The 25,561-nt window shown below is 42.5% G+C and overlaps 1 protein-coding gene across 1 annotated transcript in view; it reads left to right on the top strand.

Annotated features, from left to right (window-relative positions):
- LGR6 (leucine rich repeat containing G protein-coupled receptor 6) overlaps positions 1-25,561 on the top strand; it is a 139,302-nt gene that overhangs the window by 46,850 nt on the left and 66,891 nt on the right. Inside the window, exons 2-4 of the mRNA XM_081009816.1 lie at positions 10,736-10,807; positions 14,959-15,030; positions 23,553-23,624. Coding sequence (XP_080865942.1) covers positions 10,736-10,807; positions 14,959-15,030; positions 23,553-23,624 — 216 coding nt within the window. The remainder of the gene's footprint in view (positions 1-10,735; positions 10,808-14,958; positions 15,031-23,552; positions 23,625-25,561) is intronic.

Here is a 25,561-nt window from a genome sequence, read left to right as displayed (position 1 = left end):
GAGCAAATGCCATTCGGATTTTCCATGGATTGATGTTTGCTCCGATTCAGTGGTAAAAAGCAAGTTTTCCCAGGGAAAGTGGTGGGGCAAATGCAAAACTGTTTGGACCCTTGCTTTCTAGGCAGAGAATAAACGAAGTGTGAACAAGCCCTTAGAGATATCAGGGAGATGGTAAGGCATCATCTAGCTTGCTGCATTGCCAAAGATTCCACCGACTTGAACAGATAGAGATCTTGAACAATGAATTTATGAGACAAGCTTCACAATCAGAGAATGAATGCTATTCCCATGTTTATTTATATTTTTAAGAACGCTGCCAGTAAGAAATAAAATTTGACAAGAAAGACACCATCTTTATAGAAATTTTATGAGCATCTAAAGTCAACCCTAAAATAGCTTATAAAAAATTAACTTCCTCTAGGGAGGTGGCTTTAATTGCCAAATTTAAGTGGTGATCATAATGCTCTATGAGGCAATGGTCTTCAGACATCTCCATGTGTAATCTTGAGTAGAATTAGCTAAGTTACTTCCTCTTCATGACTGCGCACTTAATGCTGGCAACAGGTCATTCAAATATTGAAAGCTGGTGGTGTGCACAAAAAGCACCAGGCCCACAACCCCCACTGGGAAGCATCTCCTGCCACTGGGTAGATTTATCCAACCATATATAATCCTACTAGTAAATGTGTTGAGACCGGAATTGCTTAGGGGAAGGGTTGTGGTTCAGCACCAGCTCTGCATGCAGCAGTTCATAGGTCCCATCCCCAGCATCTCCAGGGAGAGCTGTGGTGTAGTGGTTAGAGTGTTGGACTAGGACCTGGGGTACCCGGATTCAAATTCCTGCTCAGGCATGAAGCCTACTGGGTAACCTTGGTCCAGTCAGTATTTCTCAGCCTAACCTATCTCAGTGTGTTCTTGGGAAGATAAATTAGAAAGGGGGAGAAGCTGTTTCTGTGGCAGCCCCCAAGTTGTGGAATTCCCTCCCAGAGAGGCGCATCTGGCATCTTCACTGTCTAGTTTTCAGCAAATGTGGAAGATGCACCTCTTTACCCCAGCCTTTGACACCTGACATGTGTTTTTAGGAGCTACCTTATCCCTATGGTTGTGATTTGCTTCAACTGTTTTCAATACTGAACTTTAAATTGTTGTAACCTGCCCTGGGACCTGCTGGTGAAGGTCGGATAACACTAATACTAATATTAATATTAATTCTAATAATATTAATAATTTACTGCCTTCAGCTTCTTGGAGGAAAGTGGGGATATATATGTATTAGATAAAACCTGGACAGTCGCTGCCTGTCAATGTAGACTGGTAGTCTTAAACCTTTTCAGATCCAGGACTCACCTTTAACCCAAACATGCATTTAGGAACTTCTTTCTTTCTTTCTTTCTTTCTTTCTTTCTTTCTTTCTTTCTTTCTTTTTCTTTCTTTCTTTCTTTCTTTCTTTCTTTCTTTCTTTCTTTCCTTCCTTCCTTCCTTCCTTCCTTCCTTCCTTCCTTCCTTCCCATATATTTGTATTGTAGTAGTGCTTCTGTTGTGTCTCACATTAAATTAAGCTGTGACCCAGCAGCTGATCCAACCTATCATTTGAAGATCAATGATGATTGTAGACCATACTGAGCTTAGTCAGATGGATGAAATGGTGTCATTATGTTCCATTGGTACCTAACACCTCAACATCTTAAGTATGCAGAACAGCAAGGGAAACTTGTTGGAGGTATGAAGCTGCAAGAGCTGGGATATGGCATATATTCTGGATGTGTCCTAAAATAAATTTTAAAATTTGAGGAGGATAAAGCAATGGAAAGTGAAGCGATAGCAGGCTATGCTTCACCCGTGAATCTTACAATTTTACTATCTGGATATGTTAAAGAAACTTTACTTATGCAGGACAGGGAATTAATACAACATCTCTTGACCACTGCCAGAATTATTATTTGAAAAAATATGAACACTGTCTGTCACCAATGGAAGCAAAAGCTCTGAAAAGGCTCAATATGGAGGCCAAATGGCCAAAATATTGGGAAATTTTGGAACAAGACGGAGATAGACTGAAATTGCAGAGTTTTGAGAAATTAAAAAACAAAGTGCGAGATTGGCTTCACTATTATCAGATAATGGAGGCATATAATTTGGATAAGAAAATAGGCTTCCAGGTGGAAAAGTCAAAATTAGAAACAGAACTGCTAGAACCCAAAACTAAGAATTTGTCAAGAATGTATAACTTGCTGTTGAAATGGAACACTCAGGATGAAACGGTGAAATCTGCTATGATTAAATGGGCACAAGATGTTGGACACAATATTATGTTTGCTGACTGGGAACAGTTATGGACCACAGGTATGAAGTTTACGGCATGTAATGCCTTAAGAGAGAATATTATGAAAATGATATACAGGTGGTACATGACCCCAGTCAAGCTTGCAAAAATCTATCATTTGCCCGATAATAAATGTTGGAAATGTAAAGAAACTGAAGGTACATTCTTTCACCTTTGGTGGACGTGCCCAAAGATCAAGGCTTTCTGGGAAATGATATATAATGAATTGAAAAAGGTATTTAAATATACCTTTCTGAAGAAACCAGAGGCCTTTCTTCTGGGCATTGTCGGCCAATTGGTGCCAAAGAAGGATAGAACTTTTTTTATGTATGCAACAACAGCAGCAAGAATACTCATCGCAAAGTATTGGAAGACACAAGATCTACCCACTCTGGAAGAATGGCAGATGAAGGTGATTGACTACATGGAACTGGCGGAAATGACTGGCAGAATCCGAGACCAGAGAGAAGAGACGGTGAAAGAAGACTGGAAGAAATTTAAAGACTATTTACAGAAATATTGTAAAATTAAGGAATCTTAGAAGGATATTGGATAGAAACTAAGGGTTTTTTTTAGCTGTAATGCATTAAGAGATATGAAAAAAGGTTTGCAACTGGGTAATTTTAATGGTAAGGATTTGCTGAATCAACAAATTGAACTGGAATACAAAAAAGGGAGGTATGAGGAGGTCCGGGGAAATAAGTATAAGGAAGATAGGTTATGGAAACTTAATGTTCTTTTAATTGTTTTATTTGGTATGTTTTTATTTTTTATTTTTTATTTCTTTGGTTATATTAAAAAAAAAAACTTTATTCCTTTTCTTTCTGTATTCTGCATTTTTTGTATTTTTTTTGAAACTTTAATAAATATCTTTAAAAAAAAATAAATATGAACACTGTCCATGAGATAATGGATAACTAAAATCTAGGACATAGTATGCATATTGAAGCTCACAGATATGGTTAGAACCGGTGAGGGTAGATGGCAAGATAATGTATTTACGAAGAAACAAAGTTTCTTTATAATGTAGTGGATTCTGATTTGGTCAATGACAGCTCTTTTATTAAGCATTCAGCTTGATTTGTTTGCACAGCTTGCGTGGAAGTTATGTGACATTGGCTATTTATTGAGCCTTCATTTTGATTTGTTGCATCAAGCACTTTTCAATGCATTTTCCTTATGGGAGAAGTCAATTTTGGGGTGGGTGGGAAAGCAGGTTTATTGCGCTAGGGCTCCAAATCCACTTTAATTGCCCAACCTGAATTTGCCAGTATGCTATGGAACCCCAACCACAAAATAGGAATGTGACATAAGCATTAAGTGCCCCTGTTAGCTACTGCAAATTCAGCTTCGCTTCAATCCATAGTCATATCCAGATTTAACCTTATGGAAAACTCTAGCCTATATGTGTCAGCTGAAAGCTGGTGGGCTGATTGTGGAATTTTAACTTCATTTCATTTAGGTCCAACTAAGAGGTCTTTGTTGAATTTGCAGCATGTCCTGTGGTCATAGAAACAGCTAATGCTTAATTTGACCAGATATGTTTACGCCTTTTCAAGAGGTTAGGCCAGAGCAAAGAGGTGCCTTTGACCCTCCAAAGAAAACCTCTTTTTCTTTTAAGGTTTTTCTTTTACTCTCAAGGCAAACTGAAATCTTGTGCAATCCGCCAAAGATGGCCTGACATAGACTATTTGAGAGCTAAGTGGGTTGAGATTTCAGGGTAAAACATTGAACAGTCACAGTGGAGGGTGACCCTTAAATTGGTAATCTCATAATCTATTGGCCTACGGTCTAGGTCAGAAAATGTATTCTGTACTCAGTGGTGTCTCATAAAACCTTTGATGTTTGCTTGTTAAAATGATAAAATGCTGGTGTTGTGACAGTCTACAAGCAACTCTGGTCAGCATTTTGGTGATTTCCTAATAGCAAATATTTTTAGATTCTGACTGGCTCTATGGCAAGGATGGATAATTTGTGCCCCTCCAAATGTTGTTGGACTCCAACTCCCATCAGCCCCAGCCAGCCCAGGCAATAGTCATCTGTATGAAGCGTAGTCCAGCATCTAAAGAGCCACAGGTACACTGTCATTACATAGTGCAAGATGAACTTACTTAAAAAAAAAAAATCCTTTTGTTGTGGTGTATTCAGAATATATATATATATATATATATATATATATATATATATATATATTTACTTATTTGCATTGTTTTAAGACCACTAGCCTGTGTAAAGCAATTTTTCAATGGAAAGGAGTACAAAAGCAGTCAAGGCAGGTGTCAACAGGTGTTTAGTTTGCAACAGAATCTTTGCAGCTGGCATAAGAGAGTAAGGAGATGAGAGTGAAATATGAACATTGAAGAGCAGTGGAGGAAACAGCAGAAGGAACTGCTGTCTTCTTTGGAGGTCTGACCCTATTGTAAGAACTTAAGAAGAGCCTGCTGGATCGGCCAATGGCCCAATTTAATCCAGCACTGAGTTCTCACACTGGCCAAGCAGATGCCTGTGGGAAACCCACAAGCAGGATTTGAACACAAGAGCACTCTAACCTCCTGTGGTTTCTAGCTATTGGTCTCAGGGTGCTCATGAGACACATCTTGCAGTAGGTTCACTGGGATTAAAGGATTACCCAGGTGTATGATCCACACCTGCTCAGGTGCATTCCTTCCTAAGCCAGGAACTCTGCACACTGTACACTTACTTCTTAGAGAACAGCTCCCTCATTCGTTCCCCCGCCTGTCCCTTTAAAAAAATATCCTCAGTCCTGAATGTTTGATGAAAGCCACAGCTGACCAGAACGAAGTAGACAATTCTCCAAGGGTAAAGGGCTCTGAAGATTTCAGGCATGAAAGCTGAATGAAACGAACATTTGGCAGGCCACCTCTCAGCTATTGGATTGAGGACCAAACCAAATGTGATGTGTTTTAGTGGCACACTGCCTGTGTTGAGAGGAGAAGGCAGAGCAGGGTGGTGGGTGGGGAGAAGATGAGAGGAAACCCAGCAGAAATGAAGCAGCCATGAGGGGAGAAGGCAGGGGGGCACTGAATTTTCTCATCACAGAGGGCACCACGGAAATTTGAAAGACCAAAGCTGGCCCTTGCTTCCTTGCTGTGGGGACAGGACAGAGGTCTCCTCTTTTACCTCATGCTGTAATAAGATATTATTGTATGTGATGCATAAATAGCAGACCTTCCAAATGTCCCTATTTTCCAGGGACGTCCCTGATTTAGAGCTGTCCCAGTTTCTAACTGGATCCCAGAATGTCCCACTTTTCCTTAGAATGTTCCTATTTTCACTGGAGAAATGTTGGAGGGTGTGGAGTTACCCAATCGCTGAGCTATCTGAAGGCAATCCTGTATATGGAAGGTTTTTTTTAATGTTTTTTAATGTTTTCATATATGTTAGAAGCTGCCCAGAATACTGGGACAACCCAGTAATATATGTGGGGTATAAATAGTATAATGGGACATCCCTATTTTCATCGGAGGAATGTTGGAGGGTATGAAATAGACCTGTAACAGAATTAAGTTGAGGAGAATGTACATTGACCTAGAATTTTTGTTCTCTTTTTCTGTGTCATATTAATAGCTTTTGCTCGACTTGGGGAGCGGTTCAAAGGTGCTTTTTAAGTATTTTGTGTGAAAATGGTTTTAGTGTGTTGCTTAGTATTTTACATTTCGCATGCTTAGCTGTATGTGTGGTGCTTGGCAAGAAGTATACATAAAATGTTGGCCTCTGATGTGGCAAGTGGACTTCAGAAGCTTGTAAGCCTTAGGCTCCTGGTGTCCTTAGATTTAACAGCTGAGGCAGAAAACTGTCAGTGGACTTTGCAAACTAATGTGAGGGGGGTGTAACTTCTTTTTGCCTTTTAGGCAAAAAAAGAAAAAAAATAATGATGCTAACTAAAAGCAGAGGTAAAAAGGTTTGTTTATGAGAGGCGAGGGACATCAAAGTGCTTGAATTAAGGAGCCCCTTGAGGGACAGGTGAGTTATGAAGCCTGACTCTGAATCACATGTGGTTCAGTTTCCAGGAACTTTGTCTTAATTTTCCAGTGTATTCAGGTTGGGAATTCCTAGGGCTAACAGGAATAAGAAGCTCTCTTGCAAGCTTCTGAAATGTAAGGAAAGTGAGTTAAGGTCTCTAAATTTAGCAAGGCCCAACATTACATAGGACTGCAAAAACTCTTTGGGGCTTTCATCCAGAATGTTGACATTTTAGCAGGGTAGTAGTACAGTGAGTAAGGCTGACTGAAAGCATTCATTCTTTATACTGGGATGCCGCAGAGGCAATATTTTAAAAACTGCAAAAACTTGTTTTCCATTTAGAATTGTGTGTGAATAATATATCTTGTCCTCCAATTATCAAGAAGTGTTTAGGCCATAGTGTGACTTAGGGCAGAACTGATATAAAATCAATATAGGTTTTTCTGTCATGGCTTCCTATTGTATTTTACTGAGGATACTGAGAATTATCTTGTACAGATCCTTGCCTTGACTCTTAAAATGCAGTTCCCAGGGTTCCCCAACTATTAAGTTGGCTGAAATGTTTACTTATGCCCAAACCAGATCAGTTAAACTATTAAACCAGTTTGTTTGTAGCGTAAATAGAAATAGGGATATACATAAAAATGCTCCATTGTTTAATCTGCCCCTAACATGTAATATAACATCATTTATGAAATGTTTATGTTGTTTCCTATATACTTTATATGCTATGAGCTCTATAATGTAGCTCTTAGATGAGCTGGACTCTGTTGGTATTTTAATAGTACTCTTACACTTTTAAAAGTACTAATTTAACAAAATGTTGCATTTTGAGTGTGTCCCTGGTGTGTATCCCTCACAAACCCTCTCTCACTTCCCTTCCCTTATTTTTTTATATTTAATTGTGAACCACCCTGGACAGTGTTTAATTGAAAGAAATATACAAAACAAACAAACAAAACAAATAAGCAAAGAACAGGAGCCTTGAACTGTTGTTTGGGGGCCCTGGGGGGTGGAGAGGGTGAAGGAAAAGAGATATCTTTTATCCTTTCCTCTCTCTTGAAGTCTGTGCACAACATGAGGATGAGAGTTAATTTAAACTAAAGACATTAGTGGCTCAAGAAGGCCAGTTTCACCCACCATCTTTATTTCTTCTTTATTTTCAAGGGATATCTTAACATTTCATGGCTCAAATTCAGTCAGTCCTGGAAGACACTGAACATAAGCCCATATTGGAATGCTGTTTTCAGTTTTTTAAAAGTAATCTTTTAATTTACAAAGTAATCTGTAGCGGCTGGTGGGTCAGAGCTGTGTTGGTTGGTGCTGTTTACCTGGCTTTACAATGCAGAGGTGGCTGCCAGTAACACAGGGGGAGGCAGTGGGGAAGTTGATGCGGCGAGGAGCTTGATGTGGGCACAGAAGCACTGGAGGGGGGGCACCTCCTGACTATGAAGAAACCACTATCTTATTTTTGAGTGGCCCTATTTCACTTCCAAACTGATAGGCGTGGGACTCCCCGAGTTCAGTATGGTCGCCAAATGTTGTCTAAACCACAGAGCCTAGGGCTTGCTGATCAGAAGGTTGGTGGTTCGAATCCCCACGACAGGGTGAGCTCCCGTTGCTCGGTCCCTGCTCCCTCCAACCTAGCAGTTCGAAAGCATGTCAAAAGTGCAAGTAGATAAATAGGTACCGTTCTGGCGGGAAGGTAAACGGTGTTTCCGTGCGCTGCTCTGGTTCACCAGAAGTGGCTTAGTCAAGCTGGCCACAGGACCCAGAAGCTGTTTGCGGACAAACACCAGCTCCCTCGGCCAGTAAAGCGAGATGAGTGCCGCAACCCCAGAGTCATCTGCGACTGGACTTAATGGTCAGGGGTCCCTTTACTTTTACTGCTGATGCCCTCCACACCTTATGTTCTTCCACTGTTTGTTTACAACAGCAGTTGCCTCATTAAAGAGGTATCAGTTATTGTTGTTGTTGTTGTTGTTGTTGTTGTTGCTGCTGCTGCTGTTGCTGCTGCTTGTTAGTATTTAAAAAAACTATTAATAAGTAAAAAGAGGCATGAGCTTTTGACAAGATCAATGTGGACCAAACTTCTTCAGCCATTATTCTATCCCCATCTTCTTCAGTGTTGGAAAATTGTTTCCTTTTAAAATACAATCATTCTCAGTGAATTTTCATCTTACAGTTTTCGTCTGATAGCAGACAAAACTACATGCCTGGCTGCACCATAATCCTTAGATATGATGACTACAGTATATCTGAATTTTGTTTTAAGTTTCTCATCACCCCCACTTCCACATGCAGCATGCAGCATCAGATATTTTTTTAACCAGGTATGCTTGCAGAAAAGCACTGTGTTCCATTCCTCCCCCCCCCCCTTTTTTAAAGTAAATTAAAACTCCAGTTCATGGACAAGAAGGTATCTATGTATGGGAAACTTGAAGAAATGGATTTCAGCAATAGTGATGAGCAATGGCTAAATTATATTTTCTGAGGAAGATTTCTTGCTTGTTTGTTTGAGTTGCAGTATTTATATCTCATCTTCTTGCCAAAGACCCCAAGTTGGCTTACAATAAAGCTAAAATATGACAAAAAAACAAAACAGCTGCCCAATAACATAATTCAAGATCATAAAAGCAGCAGATAAGGAAATTAAGGCCATCATATAAAAGCTGAAATGAAACATCTATAAAACAGCAGAAAGACATTTAAAAGATTCCCAAATATTGTGAAATGCCATTAAAGGCTAAGTCTGAGCACTTGCTGAGATTTGAGCCATAAAGTGAGTTTTGTTTAACTCAGTCCAGCTGATGTGTGCTTGTTTTTCTCTCCACTTCCACACCTCTGGTGCCAATGGGATGTGGGGTGATCAATACAGAAGATGAGACTTAGGGCTTATCCATACTTACCTTTCCAGGCACAGGTCTGCACTTTAAAGCTCCATGTACAAGTGTTCCTTTTTTTCGCCCTAGAGCTTTCTCCATGAAAATCTGCTCTTTAAAGCTGAAGCACAACAAACAGCAATTTGGGTTTTCTGTGGATTGTCATTTGCTCCGATTCAGTGGTAAAGAGCAGGTTTTCATGAAGAAAGCTCCAAAGCAAGAAACAAAAACAAAAAGTGATTAAACAGGGAGTTTTAAAGCGCAGACCGCTCATAGGAAGCGTGGAGGAAAGGTAAGTGTGGATAAACTTTGTATATTTATTTGTTTCAACATTACTGAAATAGCTTTTTAAAATTGGAACAGTAGATCTTCCTGTCATAGAACAAGTGTCTAGCACATCACTTGACATCAGTTTTATTGTCTTGTGATCATAAGCAAATCTTCTTTGACACTATAGCCCGTCACCTAAGCTGTGCAATCTGTTACATGGAATGGAAATGAAGGCACGTATACAAGATTTGCTGGGAATAATGGAACAACACAGGGAAAGTAGCAAGAAACCCTTTAGCACAATAATAGAGAATTGCAAGAAGCTGGCAGATGACGTGGATGTGGAACTTAAAGCACCTAGACAAACTAAACAACAGAAAAACCATGCTGGTAACCCCAGTCAATCCACAGAAGAGCTACATTCCCTACCTGGATTCACTTGTTACCTCACTGTGGGCTTGTTTCAGTGATGAAAACCAACCTGTTTAAGTTTGCTTAAACTACAGTGGTACCTCAGGTACCTACTGCCTCAAGACATTTCTTCTGTTATAGTTGCCCTTTACAGTGGTACTTCGGGTTAAGAACTTAATTCGTTCCGGAGGTCCGTTCTTGACCTGAAACTGCTCTTAACCTGAAGCACCACTTTAGCTCATGGGGCCTTGCGCCGCTGGAGCACAATTTCTGTTCTCATCCTGAAGCAAAAAAGCAAAGTTCTTAACCCGAGGTACTATTTCTGGGTTAGTGGAGTCTGTAACCTGAAGCGTCTGTAACCGGAAGCGTCTGTAACCTGAAGCGTATATAACCCGAGGTACCACTGTATATCTATCTCAGTTGTACCACATTGAAGGAAAAGGCTTTCAAGCCCATGTGAATTCCATTTGGGAACTTTATTTGCAAACTTTGGGGATGAATCTGCTACGTGGTACTAGTTGAGGGCAAAATGGCATAACAAAGCAATACACTTATTGTGTGGCATATGCAACATAAGCCTTACTGAACTATTCAACCACACAAAACTTCCTGCTATTGAAATTGCCATCCAGACAACATTTCTCCTCTCATTTACAATATGCACAATTGAACAAACCTTTAGCACTTTGCACAGAGTGAAAACATGGTTTTGCCTAACAATGAATGAAGATCCGAGCAGAGTCTACATGAGTGATAGTTTTTTTTTTGCAGGCTGGACTAGATCCTATAAGTTTATGTTTTACTTGGGTATTGCAAATGATCCAAACTCTGATTTTCTTTCCTTTTCTTTGTTTTTCTTTCTCAGTGATTTGAGCATGAACAACATCAGTGAGCTGCTGCCTGGGGACTTCCACCACCTGCGCTTTCTAGAAGAACTGTAAGCATAATGAAGTTATATGGCCTCTTGGTTTAGCATTCGCTTCCCAATTCTGAGGCAAAATTATATGTATGGCAGAAAGAGGTGATATGTGACAAAGTCATGTGTGCAGCATTTAAATAATTTGTTTATACTGCTTCCAAATGTTTGGTTTATTTAGATCTTATCTGGCTCCCACCCCACCCTGTAGATCTACATTTCACATTAGCTGATCCAAACCAGTAGTGCTGTATTGCACCCAACAAAATAGAAGGGAAGAGGTAGATGCAATGCAAGGGTGACGGTCATTTTAACAATCAAAGTTGATATGTGTCCTGAGGATTGGGAGCACACAGCCTGCAAACAACTATAATTTAAAAATAAATTCAAGGGGTGCTTCTAGGTGGAACCAGTACTGCTCATGTCCATAAGTGATTACCAGTGTCCACATGACTACGTCATCATCAAAATACCGGTCCATATATTTGTTTACATTTATTCCGACTTTCCCCTTCAAAAATTATTTGAATCGTTACGGGCTTAAGAGAGTTGAAGGCGGTGAAGGTCCTGGAGGCAGTTGGAGGATGGATGGTGGCTAACAGATTGAGATTGAATCCTGACAAGACAGAAGTACTGTTTTGGGGGGGACAGGAGACAGGCGGGTGTGGAGGACTCCCTTTTCCTGAATGGGGTAACTGTGCCCCTGAAGGACCAGGTGCTCAGCCTGGGAGTCATTTTGGACTCACAGCTGTCCATGGAAGCGCAGGTCAATTCTGTGTCCAGGGCAGCTGTCTACCAGCTCCACCTGGTACAAAGGCTAAGACCAGGTGTTGCAGACTGTATCGCCAGAGTGGTGCATGCTCTAGTTATCTCTTGGTTGGACTACTGCAATGCACTCTCTGTGGGGTTACCTTTGAAGGTGACCTGGAAACTACAACTAATCCAGAATGCGGCAGCTAAACTGGTGACTGGGAGCGGCCGCCGAGACCATATAACACCGGTCTTGAAAGACCTACACTGGCTCCCAGTACATTTCCGAGCACAATTCAAAGTGTTGGTGCTGACCTTTAAAGCCTAAACGGCCTCGGTCCAGTATACCTGAAGGAGCGTTTCCACCCCCATCGTTCAGCCTGGACACTGAGATCCAGTGTTGAGGGCCTTCTGGTGGTTCCCTCATTGCAAGAAGTGATGTTACAGGGAACCTGGCAGAGGGCCTTCTCGGTAGTGGCACCCGCCCTGTGGAACGCCCTCCCACCAGATGTCAAAGAGAAAAATAACTACCAAACTTTTAGAAGACATCTGAAGGCAGCCCTGTTTAGGGAAGCTTTTAATGTCTAATAGGTCACTGTATTTTAGTGTTTTGTTGGAAGCCGCCCAGAGTGGCTGGGGAAACCCAACCAGATGAGCTGGGTATAAATAATAAATTATTATTATTTATTACTACTACTACTACTACTACTACTACTACTACTACTCAGGCTGAAATGTCACAAGAAGAATAACCACACAAACAGAACCAGCAGTTTTTACTGAACTTTGTTGGGCTGGCACTTTTCTTTACTCAAAGGAACAGATACTGGGATGGATGAAACCTGGGGTATGAGAGGATAGCAACTTCTTTGATTTTTTCCATGCGGAAATGGATTCATAGACTGCCTTCCTCACAAAAAGTGGGCATGATTCAATTAAGTTGTTGCTCTAAATCTGTTCTAAATCCCCACCAGAAGAGTTCATTCCACTCATGCATCTCCCACTTAACGCTGCGTTGAATTCTGGCCAATGCTTCTGTCTACGTCCCCTGAAGTTACTTCACAGTGTACATGGCAGACCAGTTGTGTGTACCTCTTGGAAAACTGTCTACAGAAAGATGGGGGCGTAAAATGCCTAATGAAGCAGAGTCGTGAAGGAGCACAATACAGAGCCCATGATACAGCCCTGGAAGCTGAGAACAGCCCTAAGCTGCAGCATATCCACTTGTCACTTCAGTCATCAAAATGGAAGTGACTTTGTTGAGCCAAGGCATACAACTTTGTCTTCCCTCTGATGGGGAGAATCAGGCAGGTGGATGTTTGTGTGAGAAAGTTGCAGTCAGCAAAGAAACTAAGTGGAACCGGGCAGGAATGGGTTTTGCTGATTGACAATAAACACTGGAAATGCAATGGGAGTGGGGTGGGGGGTGACACCCTGTGCACAGAATGCTATTGTGTCAGGATATACAGGGCTAAATAGTCTGAGTGATTAATGATAGGGAACTGAAACCAGTGTTGACAGCTTCAGTGGCATAGCTCCTCTCTCCCTGTTGGTTTGTGGTAAAAGCATATTACACTAGGCACACGCCTCAAGCTCCCCTCCCCTCTCCCCACGAAAGGGCAAGCACAACAAACTAAACTTTCCCTATATACTTGATGATACAGGAGCTCGTACGCGCACACACAGTCTACCGGAGTCTTGCCTGTCCCTCCCAGTCTGAGTTCAGTGCTTCATCCCTTCCTTTTCAGTGCAAGGCACAAGAGCCTTTGGAAAACTACTCCTGTCTGTGTGTGGAGAAAGGTAACCGTCAGAGCAGCGCTCCTCACCTCATGTTACTAACTAGGATATAGAAAGATAAACATGCAGGGGACAGTCTCAAGCATCCCCCCCCCCACTTATGTGGCTGCTCTTTTGGCACTCTACACAAACTGTTCAGGTTTCTAAGGGTTAGAAATCTAGTCCCCAGGAAATAGCAGCTTATAGAAAATGCATAGAAAGGAGGATAAAACAAAATGTGTTGCGTGACCACCATTTGTCTCATCTCCCATCAGAGACACCGTCCCCTTCAGGGGAGCAGAAATCAATCCAAAGAAGCAATATCAAAAGTTAAAGAGTCCCAGAGTGACAGTAAGCAGAAACTGCAAGGCAGCTGGTGGTGTACTATAAGGAAGGCAGGTTGAAACCTGCTCCTGTATATTAAAGAGATGACCCTGTATTCTTTATGCTTTTATGGGACTAATTATGGGCGCCATTTCTTTAAATCCCAGGGAAGGAGAGAGACATGCAGGACTTGTATACTTATGTGCATAAATGCATTCACAAAAGCAATCATACTTTAAACAGACGAAAAGTGACTGGTATTATGTCCATGTCATTGTATTTGGATGACTCCAGAAAGTCTGCAGACTCTTACAAACACAAGAAGAGCTTTGTTAGATCAGACTGAAAAGACTACCTAGGCCAAAATTCTATTTCCAAAATTAGTCAGCGAGTTGCCTCTGAGAAACTTACTAGAAGAGAGGAAAGGCAACATCCCTCACCTCTGGTTTGTCCCCAGTATCTGTTATACTGCCTCTGAACATGGAGACTCTTTTCAGCTATCCCAGCCTTCAAGAAATATTTTCTCTATGAATATCTTGAGTTGTAACTCCATAAGAACACATTTTTACGGCATTCAAACTTATAATGAGTTGTTGTTGTTATGTTGCCCATCTGACTGGGTTGCCCCAACCACTGGGCAGCTTTGTAATATCTTAACCTTTTCCTAACAGACTTACCGGTACTTTAGACATACCCCACAACACAATGCTCTTTTTTTGCTTGTCACGGTAAGCCAAAGTATGGCTTAATGGGACAGCACAAACACGTCAACTCCCAGATAAGAGCTCACTCCACCTTTGCTTCTCTCAGGGCTCAGCTAGCATGGGACAGCAGTTAAGCCAAGGTTTGGTTTAGCATGTCATTTGATAAGAGGGTCATGGTTCAGGTCTCTCCTCCTTAACCATATGAGCAAAACTTGGCTATAGACTATGGTTAAGGAAACCACAATCCTGGCTTTGGGCAACATTCTAAGCCAAACCTTGGCTTTACTGAGATGCCCCGGGAAGAGCAATATGGGTTTATGTGCAAACTCAGCCAATGAAACCTTAGCTATGAAGCCAAGAGTAGGACCTTGATACCGGATACTGCCTTCCATGTGGCTAGCATGAACAGTGATGGGAGGAACATATAGAATTGTTCACAGCAGTTTTAGAAATACCTTCTTCCTGAAATGACTGTTGGTTCTGCTCACAAAGCTATATCTAGCTCAGGAGCAAGAGACTTCGCTCCAGGTCATAATCCTATTTCCTTACAAAAGGCACTAGTAGACTTTCAAATATGTTATCTTGTTATCTTGACCATGTCTCTTTTGTTTATTACAGGCGCCTATCTGGAAATCAACTCTCTAAGATTCCAGGGAAAGCATTTTCTGGCCTCTACAATTTAAAGATTTTGTAAGTTACAATTTCTTTAGTTTACTGCTTTATGCTTGTTCTCCAAACAGGCATTTAGGTCATGGGGTCCATCCCTGTGGATATGTGGTTCACTTGAATTCCCATGTATTAGAGACCATTATAAATATCATCACAGAAATGCTATGTACCAAATGTTCCTTGGAGCTGGGTTCTATCTGATTTCTTCCAAATCATGCTTGTGGGAGATTGCCATCCAAGCAGCTGCAAAATGTTCAGGGCTGCTAAATAACTGCTCAAATCCTAATACACCACTGGAATTCCATTGTCTCTAGGGTATTTAATTTCAACACTTGCTTGCTCTTGAATCAATATATTTCAAGTTATTTTTCTTCTGTTTTTATTTGTCAGCAATTCATACAAGGACAACACAGTGTTTAAAGTTATTCGTGTCTCCTTCATTTCCTCATCTAGTTTTTTCACTGTGATGATGTATCAGTTGTAGGGGCTGGGATTTCTCTATACAGTGTGCTAAGAAATCCTTGTGGCTCTTGATAAGCCCCAAATAACAGTGGACAGTATCTCAACTTTTGACTTTCATGCTTGACTGCATTTGTAGGATGTGGGTGGAAAGAAATGGCAAGGGAACCAGAACTGTGATTTTGGCTTGGTAGGTGTTTGTATGTAGCCTATAATATACATTTCCAGTTGCTTCATATGGTCTTTATTAGTCCAGAATCAATGCAAAGGCATTGGACTTATAGCTACACCTCTGTGATCTCTCATTTTCTGAAATAGCTCTGTCCCTGGTACTTGCCCTGCATTAACACTTCATTCATAGCAATCACTGCAGGACAGGCTAACTGAATTGGATATTTTTTCCTCTGGTCATCTGTGATTGCCTTAATAGGAAATGCACCCCCCCGATATTATGGTGTATTATTTATTTATTTTCATTTGTTAATGATTTTGCAACAGCAATCCGGTTCTGGTGAGTGTTTATTTAGGTTCTCAGTTCTTCATCTTCCCTTTTTCCAAGGAGATATTTTACAATCCCTTCTCTTCTGCAATAAACATTTCAGTCCTGAGGGCATGTTTGGAACTCAACCACAATGTGAAATCGCTGTAGCCGACAAAGTTTATATGAACCAAGCAGGTAGTAACCTGCTCCCGGGATTAGAGAGTGCAGTGCTGTTTACTAGGCCTTCTAAAGAATCCTGCCCTAAATCCCTGGGTTTAGAGATGAGTTGCTGCTTTATCCACAGTCTGCATTAGGCACCGAATCAAAGAAACCAAGAAAACCACAGCAAACCCACCCTGTTTCAACAAGGGCAACACTATGCTCAGGGAACTCATGGGCTCTGAATGCCTCTTTTTATCAGTTTACATTGGAGCGCTTCCCAGTGAAATAGCTAAGAATGTTGGAAGTATGCAGGTCTCATTGAAACTAAAACAGCACCTCCTGCAGGTAATAATAGTAGTAGCAAAAACTGCTGGCATCAAGAGAAAGCATTGCTTGAGTTATTTTTCTGAGGCTGGAGGCATAGTGCACAGAGGAACTGTGGCAATCTCAAATGGCACGGAAATCTGTGTTTGGGCATCCTCAGGTACATCCAAAGCAATCCTGTGAGATGTGATGAAGTAGAAGCCGACCTCTTAGCTTCATTGCACTTGACAGGAACACAACTTGGGCATCCATATTAACAAAAGGATTGAGCATTATAGCTTTCATTTCGACATGAAGGATTTATCATCTCAGAAGTATGGGGGGTGTATCGCCAAGGAAAACATGCAGGTGACCCTATCTTCATGCCCATACTGTTCCTGTGCTTCTCATTCCAAGAGTCTAAAGGCATATCCCCCTGCTCTATTCTGCCAGTCCACATGGCTGCATAGAACTAGCATGAGATATAAACGCAGGTTATGTTGTCCATGGGGATTATCACAGGTACAGTGCCCAGCTAGGAGGCAGAAGTTCCCTGCCTATGCTCAACAAGGGATGAGCCTTATTTTGGCCATTAAGTAACTCACGCAATAAAGGAGAGAACTGGGCCACATTTGCTAGCTGTTCACCATCCATTGCATCCATGTTATCTGGCCCCATAGCCCCTCTGCATGTGTGGTTAGAGCCAGTGTGGTGTAGTGGTTAAGAGCGGTAGTCTCGTAATCTGGGGAACCGGGTTCGCGTCTCCGCTCCTCCACATGCAGCTGCTGGGTGACCTTGGGCTAGTCACACTTCTCTGAAGTCTCTCAGCCTCACTCACCTCACAGAGTGTTTGTTGTGGGGGAGGAAGGGAAAGGAGAATGTTAGCCGCTTTGAGACTCCTTCAGGTAGTGATAAAGTGGGATATCAAATCCAAACTCTTCTTCTTCTTCTTCTTCTTCTTCTTCTTCTTCTTCTTCTTCTTCTTCTTCTTCTTCTACACAATAGGGGAAGTCTGAAGCAGCCTACCACCACCACTTCAGTCTATCCCAACCAATGTGGGAATGACCAGCAAATATTTCTCTTTTTTTGCAGGGGGTGGGAGGGTGAGGATTATGGAGAAACATCCCACCTAGAAAAGTTGCTCTTCCGTTATCCAGAGTAAAGGATGTTGCCATGTTATAACCATTTTTATTTTCAATATTTTTGCAATTGAATTTATACCCCATGTGCAGCCCATGCTATGGCAAACATTCTATTAAAATTAAAACAATTAAAACAGCTAAAACAATAAGATCCAAGGAGCAGCAAACCGCTCCATAAAACTGTCCCAACATTTCCCTGTGGAATCTGAGTTCTTTGCCAGGTTATAGACAGGTTAGGGGTCTTAGATGCTTTTGCACTTCGAGCAAAAAGTAACATGATGCCCAGAAACATTTTTCTCCAGTGAGAGGGAGATGAAAGCCAGGAAAACAGCATGCCTTCTGAAATCTGCTGCCTGAAGCAAACTACTTCATGTTGCTTCTTGGTAGGGTTGGTCCTGTTTGTAGCGATATGCTATGCTTATATCCACACAGAGTGCATGCTTGATTTAGTGTTTCCTGCTGAGAACCTGGTGAGAGGCTTTTCCTGTAATGACCCAGTGGGTGCTGCTCTAGGAGTGATCTGACTGCTAGGCAAGTGGGTGTAGCTGCAATTCTTTGAAGTCTAAAGTGCCACTCTGCTTCCGTGAGAGCACACAGAACCAACTTTTGCTTATTTCACCTTTTTTGGAACTGTGGGATAACGAGGGAGGGCGCAAGCTGAGGAGAGACCATGGGACACAGAGGTGAATCTCTCCAGCGGCTTGTTGGAACGAGGCCTGAAAAACCACCAAGTAGGGGTTGCGGGAAGGCTCCTACTTTCATCCAGCCCAAGGTGCCCCAGGCAAGGAATGCAAATTAAAACATCCAGAAAACAGCATGTGGGACAAGCTTTGCCTGTCTCTCCCTCTCCCCACCTACCCCAGCTCCAGCATGTCAAAACATCTAATACAGCTTTCCGTTTGTGGGGCTGCCCAGAGCGTTTGTGTGCCCTTCCATCACCTGGTGCACCAGTACTCAGTTCTGCAGGGTGCTGGGCTTCCATGAGCAGGGGTACATCATAGAATCATAGATCCCGAGGATAATTTAGTCCAACCCCCTGTAATGCAGGAATATGTGGTTGGCCTGTATGGGGACCAAACCTGTGACCTTGGCATCATCAGCACCACAACTGAGGTAACTGGTGGGTATTCAAAAGGCCCAGTGTTCCTGTACCCAGTCCCTCTCTTCCTGCACACATTGTTTATTAGGGACCCAGTGTTGCTTCATATACCCTTCCCCCAGTTCCTTGTTGGGACACCAGTTGGGCTGAGGCTGAGGCCTCAAACCTTGCCCTGTAGCTTGCCAGCCTCTCATGTTCCTTCCTAGCACCTTCTCCCTGCTGGATTTCAGGTCAGCTAGAAATGGGAGCAGGCCCTCTCTACCCCAGCCCTTCTGTTCTTCCTTAGTCATAAGGAACTCTGAAATGTCATGTTCAACAGTCGAGCCTCTCCCCAGCTGTTCCTTACCTGGTTTATCACCCAGTCATTTTTCACCAGCAAGCACAGCTGATGGGGGCCCTGATCCTGCATCCACACAGGAGGGAAGCCTAGGGGAAAATGGGGCAATCCCTGGCGGTCCTTCACATTGAGTTTAATTTTTAGCAACAATGGATTTCAATATGTAAGGTATTACTTCAATATGTAGAACCCATTATATACCCATAATTCAGTCTGGTTATACAGTGTCATGTCAGCAGTTCACCATACAGATCCTTTCATCCCTACATTTCCAACATGCCAACTTGGTCATGTGAACAAACCCAGGTTTTTGAACCTAGTTCTGTAGTAATTTTTCATGCAAGAGCTTTCAGGCATAGAGAATCTGTGAGGTGGAGGAGAGGAAACTTTAGCAAGAAAACAACAAACACCTCCCCCAACTGATTAGTTAAAATGTGTTGCACAAGAAGAATTGTAATTGTATATGCACAACATGCTGTTCTGTGGGAGGGTGGGGAGAAGAAGAACAGTTCAGGCAGAATAGCAACTCCAAGCTTTGGGTGAGAATGTTTTTGTTACATGCAAGGAGTCATTGAGATAGGCTTCACGGAGTGTCAGTCAGTTAGGCGGGAGAGGCTGCTTCAGATGTGGGGCTGTGTGGGAAAGCATTCCTATGATTAAATGAATGGCTTTCCCCAGAAGGCATGGGGAAACACATGAATCGATGCTGTCTCTTTAAATCCCTCCCTGGAGTGGCGGGCAAGCAGCCCTTGATCTATACCTTTCTCCCTTTCATCTTGCTCAATCATTAAAACCAAAGGGAGCAAATAAACATACAGAGACATTCTCCAGGGAGAAGTGGATCAGCCCCAGAGCCCTGCCCTGCCTCTATTACACATACAAATGTGCATACAAGCGTGCGCACACCCACACCCACCAGAGTCCCACTGGAAACCTTGCTATCATATGCACATGAATATGAACCATACCTGCATACAGCTGGCAATGGAGTTGCAGGAATCAAGAACAGGGAGTGCACCACATCGCAGTGTTTTGTTGCAGATCCTACTTGCTTCCCCCTGTTTTCATGTTCAGGTGTGAGTGTTGGTGCTTATGTAGTGAAAATGGCACCACTTACCCACAAGATAGAGGTTTCAGCAGTCCCAGGGTTTCCTGAACAGCTATCAAGGTGAGTGGTCAGTAGCAGGTCAGCAATCATTCACACCGTGTCAGCTGAGTTAACTCTCTGGTGAACCACGCTGAGATCTTTTGATGAATAAATAATAATAATAAAATAATATTTATTTTTTTAAAAACAGCTTAGGAGGCCAGGCCAAATGAGCACAGCAGCTCTTCTCAGTAGAACTTGCCCCAATATGGTAGTTGTGAGGACTGAAGGTCTCTGCCTTCGCCCAGCTCCCTAAGTCGTCTCCTCCCCAGCTCCTTCCCAAGCAATCTGAGGCTCCTTCAGTTTGCCTGTCTTTACTCTGCCCTCTTCATACCTCTTCTGGTTCTGGGAGACCAGGCTGGAGGGGAGCTGGTTGCAGCAGAAGAAGGAGACTGCTTGGCTTCATCACCAACCCCACTCATTGTTGCCTCTTGGCCCCCCATCTCCCCAGCCTCCTCCTCTGCCTCTGGTGCTAGACTGCTCTCTGCCACAGACTCTCCCTGCTCACTAAACCATGTTACGTCTTCAGTTTCCAACACCTCCTCCTTCCAGTCTGCTCCCTCTGACCACTCATCATTGTTCTGCCACCAATCGTCCGGCTCTGAGCCCCTTGGGGGTTCCCTTGGAGGTTCCCCAGCTGGTGCCTCCCATCTCCATTTCCCCCATGATCACTCATGAATAAAGCAACCTGTTAACCTGTCAATGAGCTTGTTAAAGAGTTTTCTTGAATTTGTTTAATTTATAATATTTTGCTTCCATGTGTTTATTATCTGGATCACATTCAGCAACTTTGCTATTTATATATAATTCTGTATCACTGTTCAATATATTTAAAAGGCATAGTTATAGCAAGTTGATCCAGTCGGGTTCTTCTTACATTTCATATATACTAGATCTGTGAAACTATCTTTGATTGTTTGTCTTCATTTGGGTGTTCTTTAATATGACGATGAGTATTTTTCTTGGGAATCACCTTTTGTCCTCTGCTGTTTTGTACTGAAGAAAGAAAACACAGCACCCTAGGGACCTGCACTGTCCACGTTGTGCTTCTAGTGTTTACTTGGGTAAATGCAAATTACTATCATTAGTCAGAGATGTTTACTGAAAGCAGTGGGGCTGGCAGGCTACTCCCAGTGTAAACTGCAGCATGTCCGCTGAGCCCTGTGATTAGAGCCATTGTTCCAAAAAGAGAAATGAGCTGCCTGGCCCCACACAGTGCAGCTTTACTACTCCTTTTGACTGTGACGTCTGTCATTTATCCCTGGCTGTTCATAACATGCTAAGCCAGTGCAATAAAGAAAGAGGTGGGTGGAAGACGGTACCTTCTGTGCTCTACCATTTCCATAAGAAGCTGCTTTGTAGGAAGCCAGACCATTGGCCAATCTAACACAGTACTATCTATGTTGACTGGCTGTGGGTGTGTTGTAGCATTACCTGGTGATACTGGTCACTGAACCTCAAACCTTCTACATTCAAGTATGTGGTGTTCCACTGAGCTGTGATGCATCTCCATAAAGGCTTACTAGCACAGTCCAAGTTCTAAGCTCTGTGCATATAATAATAATAATAATAATAATAATAATAATAATAATACTTTTCTAAAGTCAGGAGTATGGAATCTTTTTCAGCACATGGTGCATGCCCCAACATCAGCTGATCATCAGAGCTTGTGAAGCCAGGCAGTGGCAGAGCTGGGTGCTTTGGCACCCAGAGTGGCACACATGCTGTGCACCCGGGGGCGCGGTGATCTGCCCATGGGGCTGATCTCGGCACAGCTGCGCAATCCTCCCTGGGGGCCGCCCCCCGACCTGGAAACATACAGTGAGCTGGGGAAGGGGGAAGAGCCGCAGCAGCTGCTTTGCAACTTTGCCGCTTGCTGTGCTTGGGGAAGTCGCGGGCGGGGGGGGGCTTGCGCCAAATGTCCCCCCCCTTCAGGATGACACCCAGGGTGCCCTGCGCCCCCCTTCCTACGCCCCTGAAGCCAGGTGCATTCATGCATGAGGGAGATTTTTTGGCTGGAACCTTTCTCTCTGTTGTGCCATTTTCTGCCTGCAGAAAGTTTAACGTGAGGGTTGCATAAAAAATGTGATTCCATGTTTGAAGCCTGAAGCGTACAGTCCCAGAAGGACTTTACTACATGATTTTTCCTGTTTGTGGAGATCAGCGCCAGATACCTCAAGGAAACCTTTTGTAGCAGTAGAGAAGTACGAAATGGGCAGAACACATGACATATGTGATACTTTTACCAGTTTTGAAATTGGGTGCCCTTGTTTGGGGTTTTATCGGAACAAGTGTGCATATTCAGAATCTGAAGTTGCATCCATCCCTAGGCATAACATTGTGCAAGAAATTCTCACTTTTCTGAGGTGTCCCAAAAACTCATGTCAAGAGGCCTAAAATTACTCTTCAGAATAAAAATCATTGTGGTAATATAATATCACAACTCCGATGAAATTCCACAGTATCTATATTCTCCACAAAAGGAATGCATATATTCTTCCAGACACCTGCATGCTATTTCTTTCAGATCCCTCCTCAGAAGCCACCTTTTCCATAACGCCTAGTTCCCATGCCGTTCTGTGTCGCACCTATAACTAAGCCTAAGCACAGGGAACTGAAACAATCTCTCATTACTTCCCTCTTTATCCCGGTTTCAATTTACATCATGCTCTTCTATCACTTTTCCTGTGTCAGATTTTAAATGGTCAGTTGCTTGGGCAGATACGTGTCCTTTTATACCTGGTGAAGCATCATGCACACTGATGGTGCTATGTAAAAAGTAACAATAATTATGAACAGAGTGGCCTTTCCCCTAAACTAATTCCCAATTAATTCCAGGTGTTCACCTGGATATACTAAGTCACAGGAATCGTGGTGCTACTTTGTACAGGGGGACCTTGGGTTACAGACGCTTCAGGTTACATATGCTTCAGGTTACAGACACTACAAACCCAGAAATAATACCTCGGGTTAAGAACTTTGCTTCAGGATGAGAACAGAAATCATGCTTCGGTGGCGCGGCGGCAGCAGGAGGCCCCATTAGCTAAAGTGGTGCTTCAGGTCAAGAACAGTTTCAGGTTAAGAATGGACCTCCGGAACGAATTAAGTACTTAACCCGAGGTAACATTGTATAGATTTTACATTGAGAAAACATTAGCCCTTGACAGGTTTACATTTCTGCCAGAGTCCCACAATCCATGCAAGCAATGAAGTCTGCGGTTTCAGGACAAATAGGCTTTGGAATGCCATTCCTAGACCTGTATTCAGCAGCCCTGTGCCCTTGTTAATTGAAGGTTTTGTGCCTTGAACAGCACCTATATTCTGAAATCTTGTTGGGGGGGTTGGAATTCTGTATACCCCATTTTGTTGAGGGTTATTTTTTAAAGTTGTCATTTTTTTCCTTCTAATTATAGGATGTTACAGAACAATCAGCTCAGTCGTATCCCTGCAGAAGCTCTGTGGGATCTTCCAAACCTTCAATCACTGTAAGTCCTAATGGATTGTCCCTTTAAGCTGTTATGGGATCTCTGAAACAAGTGTTATTCAATACTTTATTTTCTTTATTTTTTTATTTCAAAAAAATTATACGCCACTTGATTGGTTAAAAAACACACCTCAGAAGCATACTAAAATACTAAAACAGAATAGAATTACCTCAGCGTTCTAAGCATCTGAGTAGGCTTGTCTAAACAAGAATATTTTTAGCGGTTGGGGTGAAATGGGAACATAGGAAGCTGCCTTGGATTGAGCCAGACCAATGGTCCATTTCACTAAGCATTGCCTACACTGACTAGTAGTAGTTCTCCATGGTTTCAGATGGGAATCTCTCTCAGCCCAACCATGAGATGCTGGGACCTGCATGCAAAGCAGATGCTCTACCACTGAGGCATCACATTTCCCCTCCAAAAAATCCAGTAAGGTTTTCATAGGAACCTTTAGGGCAGGCTTCCAGCCTTCTGAGCAGGTGCTAGAGAAAAGAATATGGTACAAAGCACCAGAAATTTTAGAACTGGGAGGTAATTTTCAGACAGACACAAATACTTGGAAGCATTTCTTAAAAATTTTTTTTTGAAGGATCATATCTTAATGATAGAGCACCTGCTTTGCTTGCAGAAGGTCCCAGGTTTAATCCCTGGCATCTTCAGGTGGGGCTAAGAGAGAACTGTGTTTGAAATCCTGGAGCCACTAGATAATACTGAGATAGATGTCCAATGGTCGGACTTGTTATAAGGCAGCTTCCTATGTTCCTAATACCGCCTTATGTCTTATTGTAGTACCTTGGTTGGCTAAATCCATGGTTCCATTTCTTTCCTTGAAAAAGGTAATAGTGCGGAATTTGAGCTAAAGGAAGTTGGAAGCAGGAGTGCGGAGACATCTGATGTGGTTGCCACTCTATCTGAGTTCTTTCTGGGACCAGGATTAGCAGTTGAACAGTTGTAAGCTTTCATGGACTAGAGCCCAACTGAGCAGAAGCATGAAACGCTATCCTTAGTTTGTAAACACAGAAAAGGTTCATAGACTCTGGAGCCAAATGGCCACGGGGCAGCAGTAGTTCTGTCACACAACGAGTTACACACAGCATTACGGGTGCTTCCATTACATGTCGGCAAATTCGCTTCCCCAAAATATAGGACATTTTGTGATAAGGAAAATAATGGCAAAATGCACTGGGAAATGTGCGATAATACCTGCTTTGGTTCAATATCACTAACCTCAACAAAAGATCAGGATGAGTGCCCAATAAACAGGTTACCTGGAGTCACCTTAAAGTACAAGAAACACAGTGGAATAAAACATATTACTCCCATCTGCTTAAAAAACATCTCAGTAGATAGATTGGTATGGAGGAAGCTAGTCCAAAAGATACCTGGGCCTCAAGCCTTATAGAGCTTTAAAGGTAAGTATCAGGACTTTGATTGAGCTTGGAAATGAACCAGGATACAACAAAGCTGTTTCAACAGAAGAGAAATATGATCCTGACACCTAGTCTTGGGGCTCATCCACTTACCTTTGCCCCATGCTTTCTAGTAGCAGGTCTGCATTTTAAAGCGCAGTGTCTGAGCACTTTTTCTATTTCATGTCCCAGCACTTTCCCCATGAAAACCCACTCTTTAATGCTCAGTTGCAGCAAATGACTATCTGTGGAACCTAAATTACCATTTGTTCCAATCCAATGCTAAAAAGTGTGTTACCGCAGGGAATGCGAAATATAAAGTAGGGCTGTGCTGCCACCACCAATTTGTACTGTGCTGTTCTCCCTCATGTCACTCATCCTGCTGGTGTTAGGAATTCTTAGTATAGAGATTAGTCCCCATGTGGCTTGCTAGTGTAGGGCACTCAATCTGCAAGCATGACACTTGCAAAACCCACTGTCTGATAGCACCCTGTAACAGCCATGTTCTGATGAAATTGCTTTTTAATG

This window comes from Podarcis pityusensis, assembly GCF_964106645.2.
Source record: "Podarcis pityusensis genome assembly, chromosome: 6".
Classification (NCBI taxonomy): domain Eukaryota; kingdom Metazoa; phylum Chordata; class Lepidosauria; order Squamata; family Lacertidae; genus Podarcis; species Podarcis pityusensis.
The sequence above is the reverse complement of the archived record's forward strand: the minus strand, read 5'-3'. Positions and strand labels throughout refer to the sequence as shown.